General features: G+C 37.5%; 1 protein-coding gene across 1 annotated transcript in view; it reads right to left on the reverse strand.

Moving 5' to 3' along the window:
• Positions 1-640: 640 nt before the first annotated feature.
• The window catches only part of OFCC1 (orofacial cleft 1 candidate 1), a 178,926-nt gene continuing 161,610 nt past the window's right edge, over positions 641-17,956 (reverse strand). Inside the window, exons 21-23 of the mRNA XM_010000981.1 lie at positions 9,243-9,387; positions 2,889-2,992; positions 641-742 (exon numbers count right to left, since the gene is read on the reverse strand). Of these exons, the coding sequence (XP_009999283.1) occupies positions 641-742; positions 2,889-2,992; positions 9,243-9,387 (351 nt within the window). The remainder of the gene's footprint in view (positions 743-2,888; positions 2,993-9,242; positions 9,388-17,956) is intronic.

Genomic DNA, 17,956 nt, shown 5'->3' on the forward strand with positions numbered 1-17,956 from the left:
ACTGTAATGAAATATGCATTTTATTTACTGACTGAACTTTTTTGCATACCCCCTCTTTAGCCCCTGTAAAAGTCCACAGAACACTTTGGCTCAATTTTAATTTTTATTTTTTTTTAATTTAAATTTTCTAATTTGCTACTGAAATGCTCCCTAAGCATCCAACTAATGTAATTATACTGTCAAGAGCTGCTCAATATTTATTTGGAAAGCAGAATTTGCCATCCAACCCCAGAGCAGTGGTCTTTCTTACTCAGTATCTTGGTAACAGCAGTGGCTTAGATATGAGGCTTAATGAAACCAGGGTTGAATGTGTTCCAGTAGAGGAGGCCCCAGGCTGAAAGAGAAAGGTGGGAGCTCCTGAGAAGGAGACATGAACTACAAATCAAGAAGACAAGGAGAGAAGAAAGATCATAATTAGCTATAGCTCTAAATGTAACAAGAAGAATTTTTCAATCAATATGGTAAGCTGCTTGTAGCCAATTAAAAAACTGTAAAGTAGGGACAATGCCATATGTAGATTAGGCTAGTCTCATAAAAAGAGCCTTAAAGCAGTGTTCCATAGTTCATGAATTGATTTTGCTTGAAGGCCGGAGAAAAAGGAGCTGCAGTAAGCCAGTTCGATGGTAACGAAAGCAGTACCTCAGAGAACTCCATCAGTGGCTAATGGTACAGTCACAGGATTTTTATCCATCCCTTTTTTATCAAAGTTTCGTCCCACCTCACCAACTTTCATAGGATCACACTATAAGGAAGATTTGTATTATTATTATTATTGTTGTTGTTGTTATTATTATTATTATTACACTGTTTCTGAATTGAGTAGAGCAATGTAGACCTTGGTAAAAAAAGGCACCTCTACCTTCAGCTTTAATTCATCATTGAATTCCAGCATTTGGAGGAGAGAGGAAACTAACACAAATCCCAGAAGCTGAAGAGTTAAGAACAGACTCTTGCAGTCTGCAGAGAAAGCCTGGAGTCTAGGAAAACACCCAGACATATAGCTGTTGAGACAGGAGCAACATTACAGCCATTAAAATCAAATGTCAGAGAAGGAACAATGCCTATTAGCTTTTAGAAACCAAAAATGAACAGTTCAGCTTTATCAAACAAATGGCTTGCACTATCCAATTACTAACTTCTGATAAGCACCATGTCAATTTTGAAATTGTACTGCTGAGTCTGTGCAGAAGAAAAAATAAATCTGAGTTATCCACATAACAAGGATAAAAGGAAGCCAAACTATTACAAACCTGACCTAATTACCCAGGCAAATCAATCCCCTTTCAGGAACATTGTAAAGCCAGTAAAAACCCTGTTGCCTTCTCTGATGAAGCTCTGACCTTGTATGAAACCCCTTTACTCTCCTGTTCAAATTCCGTCTGATCAGAAGCCTTAAGAAGTCTTCCGATTGGCTCCTTCACTTGGAGCAGTATCATTTGTAGCATCTTTTTGTTTCATCTGACACGGGAACACAACAGCTAGGACAGTGGGTACCCCAGCTAAGAGGGCAGCAGAGGGCCGCAGCCTGCAGAGGGAATGGAACTCCCCACCTACTGCACATCATTTGGCATAGCCCCAGGGGGTGTCTAGCAAGCATCCTAGAGAAAGCCAAGGGTGTAACCAAAAGCCTATTTGCTTTTTTAGAGTAATGTCCATTGTGTTAATGGAGAATAAAAAGGTTTCTTCAGTGTTGTTAAGTCTGAAGCTGCTTGGCAAAGCCTATTTTGGTGTTCTTCTCGATTCAGGGTACATTAGTTGTAGATAAAGTATGGATTGAATTTCTCCCTCAGAGCAGACAAAATGAATTATGAAAACAGCACCATTACAATACAAAAAATAGTAACAAATAATAATAATAAAAATTAAAAATAACAATAACAACAATAATAGTAGTAGCAGTAGTTTAAAAACATCATAAAATACAGCTGATTTTTTCTATTTGAAAATATGTTTATGTGGTTAAAAATAAAACATATTTTTCACACATTCTTATCTAACATATGGTTGTCACATAAACACTTGGATGAAGCCTTGAACTAAATAGAGCTAATGCTTGCTTGGCCTTTCTGATATATCCTGACAAAGCTGAAAGAGGGTGCATAGCACCAGGGATATGGTAATATTGGAGAGAAAGCTAATACCTTCATAGGATTATTTATGAATTTTAAAACATACAGCTACTTAATGACTCTGCTGACAGCCCTAGTAGTGCTGGGAGTGTAAGCCACCGTAGAGCTGAACAGGTTCCCTTAGTGGACACCCAGCCACTTTGATCCATTACACAGGCATTTTGTGTCTTGCCTGCTCCAAAGCCAGGTGGCAGGAGTAGCTTTGAAGCTGTCTACGTTAGTGACTGAGATGAGCTTTTGGGGCAAATCTTCCTGATGTCCCTGCTTACCGTGTTTTCTGCTCCACAATGCAGCAGTCTTGGGGCATATTCATTAGATTCCTTAACTGAAACTAGGCCGGAAGAATATTCCAATTTATTCCTGAAAACTTATTCCAGAAATGAAACTACCTTCCTCCAATACCTAATGGGCATTAAATCCACAGGACCAGATTAAAACTGGTCTGAAGTAAACCCTCACATGCCCACATGCCACCCTAGGAAGTCCATGTTTCATCCCCACCATATAGCCATCTTTGAGGACTCAAATTTCTGTCTTACCACTCACAATATATGGAGTTAAATAAGAAACACTGGACTTCCAAATAAACCTTTAAACCAGGCAGACACCAAGCAGAAATCCACTTGCAGAAAGCCAGAGTTGCAGCTGTGCTGGCTGAAGAAACAACAGCATCGACCCCACCTGTCCTCACCACCCTCCGTTCAAAGAGTACTGTGCTCAGAGCTGCCAGTGGAGCTGCTCATGTGGATGCTCTCTTACCTGGTTTTCGTTAAAATGGACCTGCAAAGCTTCAATGGCTAGAACAGAAGGTATTTGCTGCTCATCCTGAAACAGGTGAGGCAGATCTCCCATGGGAGCTGTTCCTGCATGAAAAAGCAGCTGCAAATGATCTCTTTAGGTGGCACAGCTGCTCTCAGAGCTTGGGTCCACAACAATAGCAAGGGTAGAAGAGGAAAGCTAAAAATTAGACACCTGGTTGCGACAGCTCTTAATCCGGTGTCACTATTTTCTTTCTGGACCAAGTTGTGCCTGTATCAGTTCTTTCAACAATCTGTTTAAGATCCTGCTGCCTGTCAAAGGAGCACAGATGATCCCTCAGCTCCTAAGTACAGCCCCAGCCTTGTGTAAAAAATGTCACATTCCTGATAAGCTGGGTTCACTTGCATAAGACCATTGATTCATAGGGAAAAGCCAGAATTTAAGAGTTGTTGGTAGGCCAATGTAATGTGGCAACCTTTCCACTGTCAGCTGTCCACAAAACTTCTATACCCCAAACATGAGCAATTCTTAAAAGAAATATGTAAAAAAAAGCACAGGATCAGAGAAGGCTATTGTGAATTCCTGTCCACCACTTCTTAAAAAAAAAACATTATTTGCTAAGACCATTAAAAATGGTCTGAAAGATTCTACAAAAAAAAGTAATGTATTTTCTTGGATAATGTGCAGCTTCTCTAGTATGTTCACAGGTAACATTTGTGGAAAAAAGACAAAAGCCTTCAAACATTGAGCTTTAGTTAAAAAATTAGGAAATAAAGACTGAAACAGCATGGACAACAGACAATCCCCTGAAAATGTTTCAAATACAGAGCCTGGCCACTGAAATCTGTCTTGCTATTGTTCTATTCACATGAGCACATATACACACACATTCATACACTGGTTTTAGATGCAAAGATAGTTGTCTATTGCTCCAAATTCAAGGTGGTTATATTTTCCTTTGCATAATGAAGTTCTAATATTTATCTGAAACAGTATTGTGGGGGTGCTTTTTTAAAAAAATAAATAATATTTTATTATATAAGGACCCTGTGCCTTTGGAGTAGGAAACTGTTATAAATGCATGTTGTAGTGCAGATGAGGAACTTCTTCAATTTCATTAACAAGTAGCAAGATCTCTGCATATACCTCCCATACAGAATGTTTTAGAAACATGCCCTATTATGTCTAGTTAAGTCAACCTTGTGTCATTATTTCATATTAGTGTATACGACAGGATTGGCATACCCAGAAAAGATGCATCAGAACCATTACATGTCAGCCAAGAAAATGTAAAAAGGACTTTTTTTTTTTTAAAAAAAAAAACAACAACTAGGTTAAATAACACAACCTTAAATATTTTGAGAAAAAAAAACAACAAACATCGGTACCAAAAAGAATGTGTGTTGTTTTAAGATTTAAAGAAGTACTTCAAATAAAGATCTTTTACAACAAGAAAAAAAAAAAAAAAAAAAAAGAAAAAAAAAAAAGAATTGAAAACTTCTGAGTGCACAGCTAAGTAGAAGAAGATAGGGAAAGGCTCAAATGCCTTGTTTTAGAAACTACATTGTAAAAGAGAGACCATTTTTTTCAGAAGGAAACATTTTTTAAGCAAGCCAAGATTTTACAAAATATTCTTTCAGGCACAATATAATTGTCCTACACTACTAGTAGTGAGAATTCTGCTGGACTACACTGATTTCACTACAGTGTTACGCACAAGTTAAGCACAAAAGGAAAAGGTACTTTTTGGGGGAAGATCTTATCATTTTCACAGATGCCCAGAAATGTAGGACCAGAAGAAAACTCAAAACATCTCTATCCAACCTTTGTACTAAAATAGATGAACTATCTACCTAATCCCTTGGGAATGGTTGCCATGTCTCATTTAAAAAAAAAACAAAGAACAAAAACAAAAAAACCCAACCAAACAAACAAAACAAAACAAAACAAAACAAAAAAAACAACCCAGAATTTGCAACAAGCTTAAGCTGATTGCCCTGTATCCTTCCTTCTCTGACCAAAGAAAAAAATTGATGGTCGTCTTTACAATGACATGTTGAGACAGCAGGTTTAAGTGTCTCACAACTCCCACTGCTGTGGAGGAAACAATGTTACTGCGCAATATAAAAGTATCAATGTCAAAACCTCCTTGCATGTAAATTCTCACATCTTCGTTGTCTTTAACTGAGCAACCAAAAAGATACTTGTGCTCAGGATCAGGCTTCCCATCTCTAGATCACTGGATAATAATATCCTATTAAGGAGATATGAGAGGGAATCAGAAAAGCTCATCAAAATGTTCGGTGACATGGCAGCAGATTTATGAGGGAAAGAAAAAAAAAAAAAAAAAAAAAAAAAAAAAAAAAAAAGATGTCATTATAAAGAAGAAGAAAAAAAAAAAGGTCATATTCATTAGTAAAAGAGGAAGACCTAAAGAAGGTGCAGGAGATGCGAATATTACAGATCTACCAGCACTTTGGCTTTTTGTTGTTAAGATAAAAGGAGGTTTTCTTAGGGCATTTTAATAAAATGAGGTACTGCTTCCCTTAATTTTTACATTTTCTGTCTTTTTATTATCATAGCAATACATCTTCAACTGCTTCCTTAAGCATTAACAGCTGATTTATTTAATAAAACTGAGGACTGAGCATCTCTGGAAATACTGCTTCCAATGGAATGCTCCCATACTGTGATTGGTGAAGTGCTAAGTAATTTGCTTTTAATGCTAGCACATACCACTTAGCACTATATTTAACTGAATGATGAAAATCACTCATTTTTCATCCCCTTGCTTAACTGGTGCTCAGTGTAATCTATCTGCTGTACTGTGAGCCTAGCTCCAGATATATTCTAATAGACCTTGCTCTCCAATCTACAACAAGCATTTTAATTTTTAATTCATACTTATGTCTTTATCCTTTAATAGAACAGAACTACAGATGGGGAGTATGTTTTAGATAATAAGAGCACAGTAGGTACCTAGGGAAACTACACCACTAAAAGGATTCTTTATTTACACTTTTCAGTAATGACTACATATATATAGCTACACGGGAGAAAATTGTTGTAAAGGAGCACTGCATAGACAGGCAATTACTAGCCAACTATAACTGAGCATTATGGATTCTGTTGCTGATAATAGCACTTCAGAAAACAATTTCAAAGCCAATGCCGCCCAGTGTATATTGACCAACACCATGGGAACTCACAGGATGTGATGACTAAAATGAATAGGTAGGACTGTACATTCGCAGCAAAAATGTAAGGGAATTTACTTGATATTTAGGAATAATTTAAATTCAGCTTTCAGTAATATGCATTTCTGCAGAATTGTACAGCCTGGATCAGATTAAAGTCATTGCAGACATGCCAACAATAGCTGAGGGAGCAAAAGTGGTACATCAAGTCTTTCAGGCTAAAAAAATTCTCAGGACTGGATCCATATTTCTTAAAAAATCAGCATATTCCTATCAGAACTGAAGGTGTGGTGGCTCTGCACATAAAGTCAGTTTTGTCATCAGACTAAAGAATGGCATGTTACCAACACTGAAGTCAAAATCTCACAGAGCCAGACTGTAAATCTTAACTCGGTGGAGGGAAACTTAGCAGATAATATTGCCCAAAGGAATTTTAACATTGTATTCATTCACATTCAGAGGCAAAACTCAGACCACAAGGATTCGCAAAATATGATGTTGCCCACAGTATGCTGTCTTCTTGGTACTGTTACCTGTAAGCTGCAGTAGGTCACCACCATAACTCATAGCAGAGGGCAGTCACGTACATAAGCAATCCCACAGGTCTCTACTGCATTGCTTGTGTCATTCACTCATCGTGGGGTAACTGGCACTACCTCAGATACTGGGGTAATCAGCGAAAAGTACCACTCTGCTCTGGCAGAAAAAAATCCATAGAAAAATTCTGGGACTGAATGGTTTCTCTTCAGTTAGTTTCTTTTTCAGTATTATGTACCATGAAGTGTTAACAGGCAAAGCAAACATTAAAAAGGCAATTTTATTTTTGTTATGACAGAGAGAAGTCATGCAAGTAATATCTGATGCAATAGAATCCACAGAAATCACATCAATTCTTGCAGATACTCAGAAGACCTTTAACAGCATTTCTGTCTGGGTGTAACACGTACAAACACACACGTACACACATACATACAAGTTTATTAAAAGAAAGAAAATTTTTAAAGTGGAGAACAAACTTTTATCTTGCAAACCCAAAGAAAAACTCTTGAGAAGCCACGTTTAAATTTCCAGGTTACTACGTAATGTCATTAATGATTATTCGGATGGATGAGAACCATAGATTTAGGCATCAAAATCTACCAACAATGTTCAAGACATTGAGAAAGATCTTGCAAAGATGCATCTGAAAAAGTGTTGCCATACCAGTGTGAATAAAGGGACACCAGAAAAGTATGCATATTGGAAAAAGGTCACTGATAACTATGTTAATTGATTACAAGTGTTCTATATAAATTATTCAAAATAGCAGGAAAGTAAGATTTTTTTCCTTTTCCATCAAGATTTTTAAGACAAAAAAGATTATAGTACAAGGAACACTAAGACTCAGGGCATTCTGACTTGGGTGACTTTGAGCAAATTACTTCACCTTTCTTGCCCTTTGTCCCATTCTCACCTTCTTCTGTTTTCTCCAGTAGTCCTTGTCTTTGGGACACACACTTCTTTTCTTATGCATTTGTATGAAGCCAAATAGAATAGGGACTGACTGGATCAAACTAATGAGCAACACTTTAATATCTGTAAGAAATCAAGAGGAAAACCTCCAGGTTGCTTTAAGCTGCTGTAGCTCCCAGGGAAGCAGGCCTGACCAATGTTAAGACTGAAGCAAAATTATCTTCTCTGGGATCTGGTAAATTTTGCATCCTATTGGGACTTGGCTACAGAATTGATGGCATGAAGCCATCATTGTTCCTCTTCTGGTCATCTTTGCAGCCTTGTAATTACAATAGTGTTGTGCTTTGAACGCTTACAGAAGACACTGTCAATACTTTTGTCATGAAATTGAAACAGAAATCAGCAACATTTTCCCCACTACTGCTAGCAGGAACAAGCACACCTGAGAAATCTAGGAATGTCCCAGTACTTGGAAGGGAAAAAAATACTATGAAAAAATATTTGCATGATCCGATCTGTGATCTGACCCAGTGAGCTCACCACTCTGAAAAGTTTGTTGAAGCCACAGAAGAGCCAGGAATGGAGCATTTGCATGACAGCATTGTGTCAGACAGTAACCATACCATGGATGTGGATCACGATGCAAATAACTCTGTGGACACAGCCTTTCTGCAGGGATTAGCTCTTGTTGGAGACAATGTGGTTTTCTGAAGATTAGGAAAAAAAAAAAAAAGATGTAGAGAAAGACATGATGTAAATACACAGGCAACACTGTACTGTAACCCCTTCCCCAACAAGAGGGCTTCAGGAGCAAGAGCCTATACACTAAAGTTATCAATTTTCCTTAAAAATAATGTGTCTTGTGGTCTCATGTTAGCTTTCCAAGGTCCCTCTGTCATCAGACAAGATTACCGTGGATTTAAAAATAACACATGGTGCTTTTAACTGAACGTCACTCCTCAGACAGCATCAGTGACACCACTAGGACTCAGCTAAGTGCAGGAATCTGGTGGAGCCAGATCTGGCACTGAGACCCTGTGTAAGGAAGGAGAAGAAGCTGGTATCTTGCAATAATAGTGATATACGAGGACACCCAGTGTGTTCTGTAATTGTCTGTCATCCAACACCTTGACACTACCTTTGATGAGCAGTAACTTCACTGAGCAACTTGGCCATACATGTTCCACTCTGCATGGACATCTGTAGGTGCTGGGAGGGGTCCAGTGGTTGTCAGTACACAGTGGAAAACACAATGCAAATCTGAGAGATTGGGACTTTCACACTCAGACCAATATGTGCTAACACATACCTACCTTATATATAAAGTAGCTGCTTTAAGCCTGCACTCAGCGTAATGTAAACACTGGCCACCCTCAGCATACTTTAAACGTTGGCCCTTGCTCCACATGGATTCCTCTGGACTGAGTTGCCATTCTGCACTTCTGAATGGAAACTGTGCCAGTGTTTGGGTGAATGACTGCTCCTCAGCCTTCAGCACACTTGCAACAGACCTATTAAACTACCCAAGGATGAAGACACACTGGAAAACACAGCTGTGACCTTTCAGCCCTAACCAATCACACCCTAGTCTTTCCAAGAGTAACTGTGCTTTCGGATTAATATGTTTTCTTCTATCCCTCCCATGGTTTTATGCTTAGGTGTCAGCATTGTTTTTTCAGCTAGGTACAGAAACTGAAAATAATACCTTTCCAACTTGCTGTACTCTTTTTCCTCTCCCTCAGCTTGATACATGAAGATGTACGCAGCACGCTGTCTGTTTGACTTACGCGCTCCTGGGCTGCGTTCATTTCGTTACACAAGAGATTTTCTCCAGAAATATCACCAAATGCCTGAAACACAGAAAGGACAAAACCAACTTATTATTATCGCAGCGTTCAGTGAAATATCAGAGGGAACAGAAATGACTTTGATTACACTTCCCCACCCATCTCTTCTTGCCTTCAAAACACTGTGGCGTAGGAGCTTTTGCGTGTGTGAAATTTTATTCTGTCATACTAATAACCCAGCTTTACAGAAGTTTACATTTTGGCTTTCATGGTTCAGTTCCACTCCTAGGCTTATAACAATTTTTCTAACAGTTCTGCCAAAATATTATAAAGTAAAAGTTACTGTAAATCTATTCACTAATACAGATAGAGCAGTAAGATTAGCAATTTAAACACATGTGAAATGTGAATTCGCCTAATTTTTCTCAGCCTCTAAATGCTTTAGTAGAACAGTGGAATGGGGATTTTCCTGCCCATTGCTTTTAATAATTGCTTCTTATTATGTTCTTGACACATGGAGAAGATTTGAGTGAATAAAGAATAGACCTTCAAAGAAGAAAATCATGGCCATGAGGAGGAGATGATGTGTTATAGGACTAGAAACTGGTTATAAAGCCAAGACACTGCATCAGATCCAGCTCAGTTAATTAGCAGTTACCACATCGCATGTCAGATCCTCAGATTGTATCATGTGGGTGGCATTTTGCACAAGAGTGTCCTGGCTTCAATTGTTTTCACTTTCTGGAGGGGGCATATAAGAGAAATTTTGCTCAGATGAATGTGAGCAGAAATCAACTTGCAGACATTGAGAAGTAACAGAGCCTTAGCCCTGCCTAGCTGCTGTTACTCAAATGCTAGCATGGAAAAAGCAGATTGCTCCCGTAGTACCGTAAGATTTTGATGAATTTTGCTCTTCTGAACCCGGTTTAGCACAGCTGTAATAAATTATACAAACACTGCTTTATGTAGAGGAATAATCTCTAATTTCTATTGCATTTCTGTGCACTTGTAGAATCTGTCTGATGAAGTATCTTAAAACCTTTGTTGTACTTTGGGTTTGAGACCCTGTGAAGCTGGGAAGGGCTGTTACCTCTGGAACAGGAGGATACAGGCAATGCAGGGGGTATTTCGCACTTCATGTGAAAAAATTGTCATTGAACACTGGAGTGATCTTGTAAATCCTACATCCTGGGGAAGTTCCTTTTTATCAGGATATTCCTCCTTCTTAGCTAGGTACCGCTTACACAGAACACCTACCACTTTATTTTCATTTTAATTCTGCCAGAATAACAGATAGCATAGTTTTAGATTGTGCTAAACTGTTTCTCTCGTGGCATAAAGGGTCTTCAGGGCAAGTCAGACATACAAAAACATGGCAGGGCTTCATAGCAACATGTTTAGAATACACAAAGTCAGGAAGACAGAACATAAAAAGGAAGCCTATAGCACCAGTGAGCTAACAGAGCAGCAATATTTTTCCTATCACAATAACCTGAGAAAAAATTAAGAAATACCATTAGAGTATACCTGGAGATTTAAACCTAATTCTTCAGAAGTTGGTACACTAATTTCACAGAATCACAGAATCATTTAGGTTGGATAAAAATTTGAATATCAAGTCCAACCATCGATGCAGCACACTGCAAAGTCCACCACTAAACCATGTCCTCTATTTGCCATAACTATACGTGTTTAAATATCTCCAGATATGGTGACTTCACCACTTCCCTGGGGATCCTGTTCTTCTGGTTAATAAATTTTTCCTAATATCCAATCTAAACCTCCTCTGGCACAACTTGAGGCCATTTCCTCTCATCCTGTCACTTGTTACTTGGGTGAAGAGACCAACGCCCACCTCAGTCCAACCTCCTTTTAGGTAGTTGTAAAGAGTGAGGAAGTCTCCCCTCAGTCTCCTTTTTTCCTGGCTAAATACTCCCAGTTGCCTCAGCCGTTCCTCATAAGACATTTTTCTATGCAAAAAAAAGAGGATAGGGAGGATATTTAAAGTCCACTGGAAAATCTTTTCCCTTGGTGCTGGTAAACAGATAGCAAAAGCTGTTTCAGACCTGATAGTTCACATACCCAGAATGCCTCACTGAAGCAACAGAAACCCTTTGCTACACTTACAGTGCTATCACTTACTTGTGTAGTTTAAATTGAAGCTTGTATGGATTTGTCAGAATTGTAGACTCAATCAGATATTGTGTAGAGTTCTTTTATTAAAATAAAGTCCGAGTTATTGTTTCTGAGAGTGACTTAATAGCAGTAACCTTATGGTTAATCAACCATATTGCAAAGTTCACTGTGCACTTACTGCAGTGTAATTATAAAGTGAGCAAAAATATAATTGATGTATTTTGTCAATCTGTGTAGCTGCAAGGTACTTTTTCAAAGGTTATTTTTTATTATTATTATTCTGATAAAATAAGTTAATGCTGTTTTGGCAATTACCCTTTGACTTCGGAGATTTTACTGCTGATTCAGGTAAAACACTGTAGTAGATTAATAAGGATTATATAAGCATTTTAGATTACAAAATATCTCCTAAAACAATCAGTAGCTCTACCCTCACAGCATAAAGTCATTCTGAAAATCACTGAAAATACAGCAAATCTGAATTTTTACAGTGGTTTGGAACTAAAAGGGAAGTGTTTAAATACCAAATAGCACTTTTAGAGTAACCCCTTAATTATTATCAGTGATGTTTGTTATACAGCATAACTACAGTGATTTGAAAACATTTTTCCCATGAGGGTTGGCTCAGACTGAATGGATGTGATTTAACTTGCTCCCACCACATTTGTGGACATTCAAAGGAAACATCTCTAAATGCTCTGATCCCCATTGAAAAATGAATGTAAATATCCATGCCTATTAGATTATTTGTGTATAGGTGGGCTAGGTATGTAACCCTTACTCCTCTCCCCATGTTCTCTGCCAGTAATAAAGAAACCAGCATGATTAAAAATTGTATATTCATATACAAAACAAGGTTACAATGCTGCAGTGTAGGTATTTCAGTCATTTTCTGGTTATCTGAGAGCTTGTGTGTCCTGCAAGAGTGGTGGACGTGTTTCATTACTTCCCTGGTCCTCCTGTCAGACCCCAGACTCCACTATAGATACGTATGACATGGCATCTTTTGAAAAAAGATGTAATTTTCCTTACGGCTCTGTGAGTTTCTGGGGTGGAGAGTAGATTGAACGTGGGACTTGGAGAAAACTAGAGAGGAGAAAAACAGCCACATATTGCAAGGCTGCCTCCTGCATTTCCATCCTGTTGCATGCAGCAGCATAACCTTAAGGTGATAATCTTAATAGATTAAAAATTAATAGACACAGTTTCTATTTAACACTATTCCTCACTTTGCTGAAGAAAAAAAAAAAAAGGTAAGGATTTAATCCTATACTTGATAGGGTGATCAACCTAAAACAGAAAGTATGGAGACATAATTTCTCCTCAGCTAAGATGCAGTGTGCACATCCTCTTCTTCTGCAGCAAATGGACTGGCTTAGCTATCACAAGGGCAAGGAACTACAGACTGGGTCTGTTTCGGGACAGGATCACACATCATACTTGAGATGAGATGGATCAGTTTAAGATAAAAGCATACAAATGCAAGATTTCTCCAGGAAAACCCTTTTGCTTGTTCTCATCTTTTCAGTGGGGTAAAAAGAGCTGCCAGGACAACTATTTTATTTCTTGAACTGATTACCTTTAATAGGATTATAACATTAAAGGATAAATAAATACTGGTAAAGATAACTTAAAAGAGTCTGGTTTACTTATTTGCAGAGAAACTAGCAACACTGCCATGACACTCAACAAAAAGTCTTTGAGTTTGCAGGCTGTAGTGGTTTAATTGCCTATGTCCATGAGAGTATCCCTTAGCTGACATTTTATCGTGTTTGATTCCCAGCTGAACCTCAATGTAGGTTGAGAGGGACCATCCTCCTGCTGACAGCTGTTGCAAAATATTGACTTCAGTGGCACAAGATTAGATCTCAGAATTAGGCAGGCAGCTTGTGGCAAAGCCTATTCAGCCCAGGAGTATGTATACACATGCATGCATTAACGTGGGTGGAATCACTCTTGCAAAGGACAAACCTTTGCTGTTAACTCCTAGTTGTGTAGGGGTCTCCAAGGAACTGACTTCTTGTAAACTGGCCATGCTTGTGGATGACCTGGCATGATGTTAGTGTGGTTCAATTTACATCAAATAGGTACCTTTGCCCATCCTCTCCCCAGCCATGAAGTCAATACCCACACACCTCACCTGATCCAACTTATGGTTTGGAAAGGCCAGAGCTTTTCTGGTCTCTCTGTAGGGTCTGGTGAGATGATGAAGCCATTAGGTAAAGCACCAACCTCAGTTGCTGAGCTAGAGCAAATCCTCTCACTTTTTCTTCTCCATAAATCTTTAGTGATCAATGAAGTTGCAATTTCTGTGAAAACACTGTGTGAGGCTTTTGTGGTAAACTTGGCCAATTAATTTCCTTAATGAAGTTAGAGCCAGCAAAAACTGCACTTAGATACATGCATAAACTGCACTGAAGTCAACTGCATGGCTTATGCACATATGGAAAAAAAATAGGTCCCAATATTCATAGTAACATTGTGTACATAAAAAGAATTTGTGGAATTAAGAATAAAACATGAGGCAATTTGTTGATTTGCCCAGGGAATATATGGGAGCGAGAAATGTGTAGATTATTCTGAGGTTGTTTTTTAGTGTCATTATCAGATCTGAGAGCTGTATATAAAAGTACATAGTCCTTCACATGCTAAAAGTATAGTTTGCTCAAACAATTGTAAAATATTCAGTATTCTTAAGATTAAATATCTGAATATTGCTTCTGAAGGAACAGCTGTCAGCTTAAATCTAAAGTCTAGTTTGTTTACTGGCTGTATTTTATATCTGTTAGAAAATGACACCAAATGGCAATAAAATTGTTGTAAGTATTCTACTGGGGAATATAAATGCCCTTTGGTTACAGTGTACATATCTTTATACATAATTCCAGTATATTTTCTCTAGAATTATGTTAAATATGTAAAAAGCCTTTTCTCATAAAGGTAAAAATGCTAGATGTTTCCAAGCTGTAATTTAGCATTAGTGTCAAGATTGCTTCTGAAAATAAGCTACGGTTACTGTTTCATTCTTTTTAAGTGTCACTCAGCATACCATATCTGATCTTGTATTCAAAATAAACCTAAGTGATTTTATTCACTTTTCCAGAAGTGCAAGAGACTTTAGACATAATTTATAGCATATGGATTGATGTAAATAGCTTAAACTAAGTAATTGGCTAGTCACCTAGACTGTCTTATCCTATTACTACCTGGTACTTTTCAAGTAATTAGGGGAAACAAATCTCTTTTATCCAGTAAGTTTAAATTGGATGAATCCTTGACATTTGTGTAGGTTTATTTGATAGATAAAATCATACTATACAAAACCTTACTCTACAGTGATGAGGTTTACTAGGCCTATAATAAGAAACTGATTTTTTGCTGAGTTAAAGTGACTTATCTTTGCCCTTTTAATAAGAAATCAACTCCAGTCAGCAAAAGTAGAGATAAAAATCACTGAGTTGGTGTTATCACCATGTATACAGCAAACACGTAACACTGTCATTATCTTTTCTGTGCATGGATTTGAAATACATTTAAAATGCTAAAACTCAATCATTTCCTGTATGTTACAGTAACATAATATTAATGAGTAAGGGAAACCATGAAAAGTGATTTATTTTGGGAAGGTCATTCCTTGGTTAGCCAACACCTAAATTGAATACTATAAAGAAGAAATATAAGTAAAAATGAAAATGGGTTTTACTGCATGTGAATTCTGTGAGTTTTACAATGCTTATGATAAAAGGACTGCACTTAAAAGTTTAACCTCTATAATTTTTGTGCTGCACATTAAAAAAAAAAAAAAATTATTTAACATTTCTAGGGCAATTCATACATGTCACCTTTTACTTAGTATTCCTTTTAAAACACTTATTTTTGCCTCATGCTTAGGAAACCTATAAAACTACTCTTCACACCAGACAGGAAATTCCTAGTTATACCAGAAAAGTTGGATTTTTAATGGGATCACCATACTTAAATAAGTATTTTAAAGAAGCTATTGCATAGGCAGACATTAATTCCTGGCTGCTGTAATCCTGCACATAGCACTTACAAACTGGTCTTACAGGGGAGAAAAAAAAAAAAGGGGGAAAGTATTATTAAAGTGAGTATTTTGGCTCCTTGGCTTAAATGAAGTTCACACTTAAGTGCTTTGCTGAATTAAGGCTTTGAGAAAATACTGTTTTCACTGAAGTAAAAAAGAGCAGGATGAGGTTATGAATATAACACAAATTCCTTATGAGTGTCCAAGGACTTTGAAGTAAGTTTATGCAAAATTCTTCTTATGCTGGTTGAAGAATATCTGCAGATACAGAAACATACCTAAGGTTGAAGTCACTGGGAGTTGAACACATGAATTGGAAGAAGAATTTGGCCAAGTGATTTAAAGATTGCTCTCATATCAGTGCGTTTGACAACCGATCTACTGCCACCCCAAAAATCAAGAGCTCGTTAGCCTGAACACACATTTCAGTTAGTTGGTCATGCTGATGGTACCCTCTCAATTATGTCTATATTTGCACACACTTTTTAAAGTTATTATCATTCCTGTGTTGTCTTGTGCCAAATTGTTCATTTCCTCCTATTGTACATGTGATTGCTGAAGAAAACCTACTAATACCAGCACCTATCATGCTGTAATGGCAGAAAACATCACACATCCAATGCACAAATGCTTGAATTAATGAGGTCTCACTGTAGTAATTAGGAATAGATGTTATGGCTCTTTCAGGTGTGATTCCTGAGACTCACAGAGATCAAAGTCAAAGCCTTTTCATTTTGCTATCTTCAGAGTTACATGTCTTCAGAGGTTCTTAATAAAAGGGAACAAAAAAACAGTTACACTAAAATAATTACATTTTTACCCTTGGTAGGTTACTATAATTAAAAAATGACTATTTTGCAGGAAAAAGGTTCCTAGATGCTTTCTAATTACTACTTGTATTCTGCAGCTCTACAATAGCATTGCCCAACCAAAAGAGAGGAAAAAGAAGTGAAAATTAGTTGTTTTCTTGCTCTGTGCAGACAAGGTATACAAATATACAAAAGCAGGACACATCACAGCTGCCACAGACCTGCTCTGTTCTTACAATCCCAAGACAGCATTTGTACAAATCTCTGGTGGGAAGAGTCTTGTTGATCATGAAGTAAGAGTAAAGGCAGCTGTTGTTCCTAAAACAGAGAGAGAATAGGGGACAATCTCTGCCTTTGCTAACATGCTTAATAGCCCTCCTTCCTTCACCACTAGTAGTGCAAGGAGGGAAATGAAAAGCAAAACAGGAGCTTGCCTTGTTTCTTCTTGTGAACTGTTGTATCCATTCTGACAGAAAATGGGTAAGATTATGAAATTAAATTATATAAGTAAACTTCTGGAAGAGAGAACTCTTACTCATACCAAAGGAAGATGCAACTAAATACATGCAAACTGACAGTTAATAAACTGAGGCTGGAGAACAAGAGGACTTCTGACCAAATAGAATGTAAAGATCCAGAAAAAAAGTTTTCATTGAATTACTGAGGACAAAATGCCTAAACTAGACTACATTTAAGTAAACTTAATATTTAGGACTAGTTCTAAATATTCAGGCTGAAAATGCTTAGACACAATGAGTTGTCCACAGAAGCAGCAGACTGGACAGATTATCCCAAGAAGCCCACGTAGTCTTCATTTCCTACACATTAAAAGCTATACTTGAGGTTGCAATGCAACCTTTTAGCTCCAAAACTATTTTCTAGCCCCACTCAAACACTGCTGCTTGCCTACCTGCTGTAGAGGAAAAAAAACCTGTTCCTGAGGGGCAGCAGCAGCAAGTGGTAAAGCTTAGGTGTATTTGCCCCATGGCAGCAAACTTCTTACTAGTCAGTGTAGAGTTTTAAAATTCATTAACTTTTAGAATATTCCTAATTTGGAACTGAAGTAGAAAGCCTTGACCTAAAAATGCACAAATGTATAATTACATCCATTTTCAGCTAAATGTAAGATCTCTATGTACGTTTTACTGCAATTATTCATTAAGCACATTTCTTATATGTAATTGTATTTAGATCTACAAGTAAAAATGCTGCAAAGCATGCACTGATCTCTGAAACTAAATGAACAGTTTTCAATACGTTGACATAAGACTCAGCCATAGAGAATTTAGGGATAGACTATGTTGTGATCTGTGTGGGAAACTGTAGAGAATGGCTTGAGCCATCCATATTGTGCAGTGTTCATTTTTGTGGCTGCTGATTAGCATCAGTTCAGAATCTGGAAGCTTCTGGGAAGACAACATTTCATTTATGGGAATATATTTATCCTCTCTCAGAAATACAGAAGGGAATAATGAACTGCACAAGTACACTAGGTTAAGATTGCCTCAGGTGTTAGAAGCCCCTCATTCCACAGCCTTGTGGAAGCTGAGTGAAACCTCATGACCAAAAAGCTGAGAATAACTTAATTGGAAAAAAATATTCTACAAGGAGATACTGTTCACAACAGGCAGAAAGCAGGAAT

This window comes from Chaetura pelagica, unplaced genomic scaffold (genome assembly GCF_000747805.2).
Source record: "Chaetura pelagica isolate M959 unplaced genomic scaffold, ChaPel_1.0 scaffold104, whole genome shotgun sequence".
Lineage (NCBI taxonomy): Eukaryota > Metazoa > Chordata > Aves > Apodiformes > Apodidae > Chaetura > Chaetura pelagica.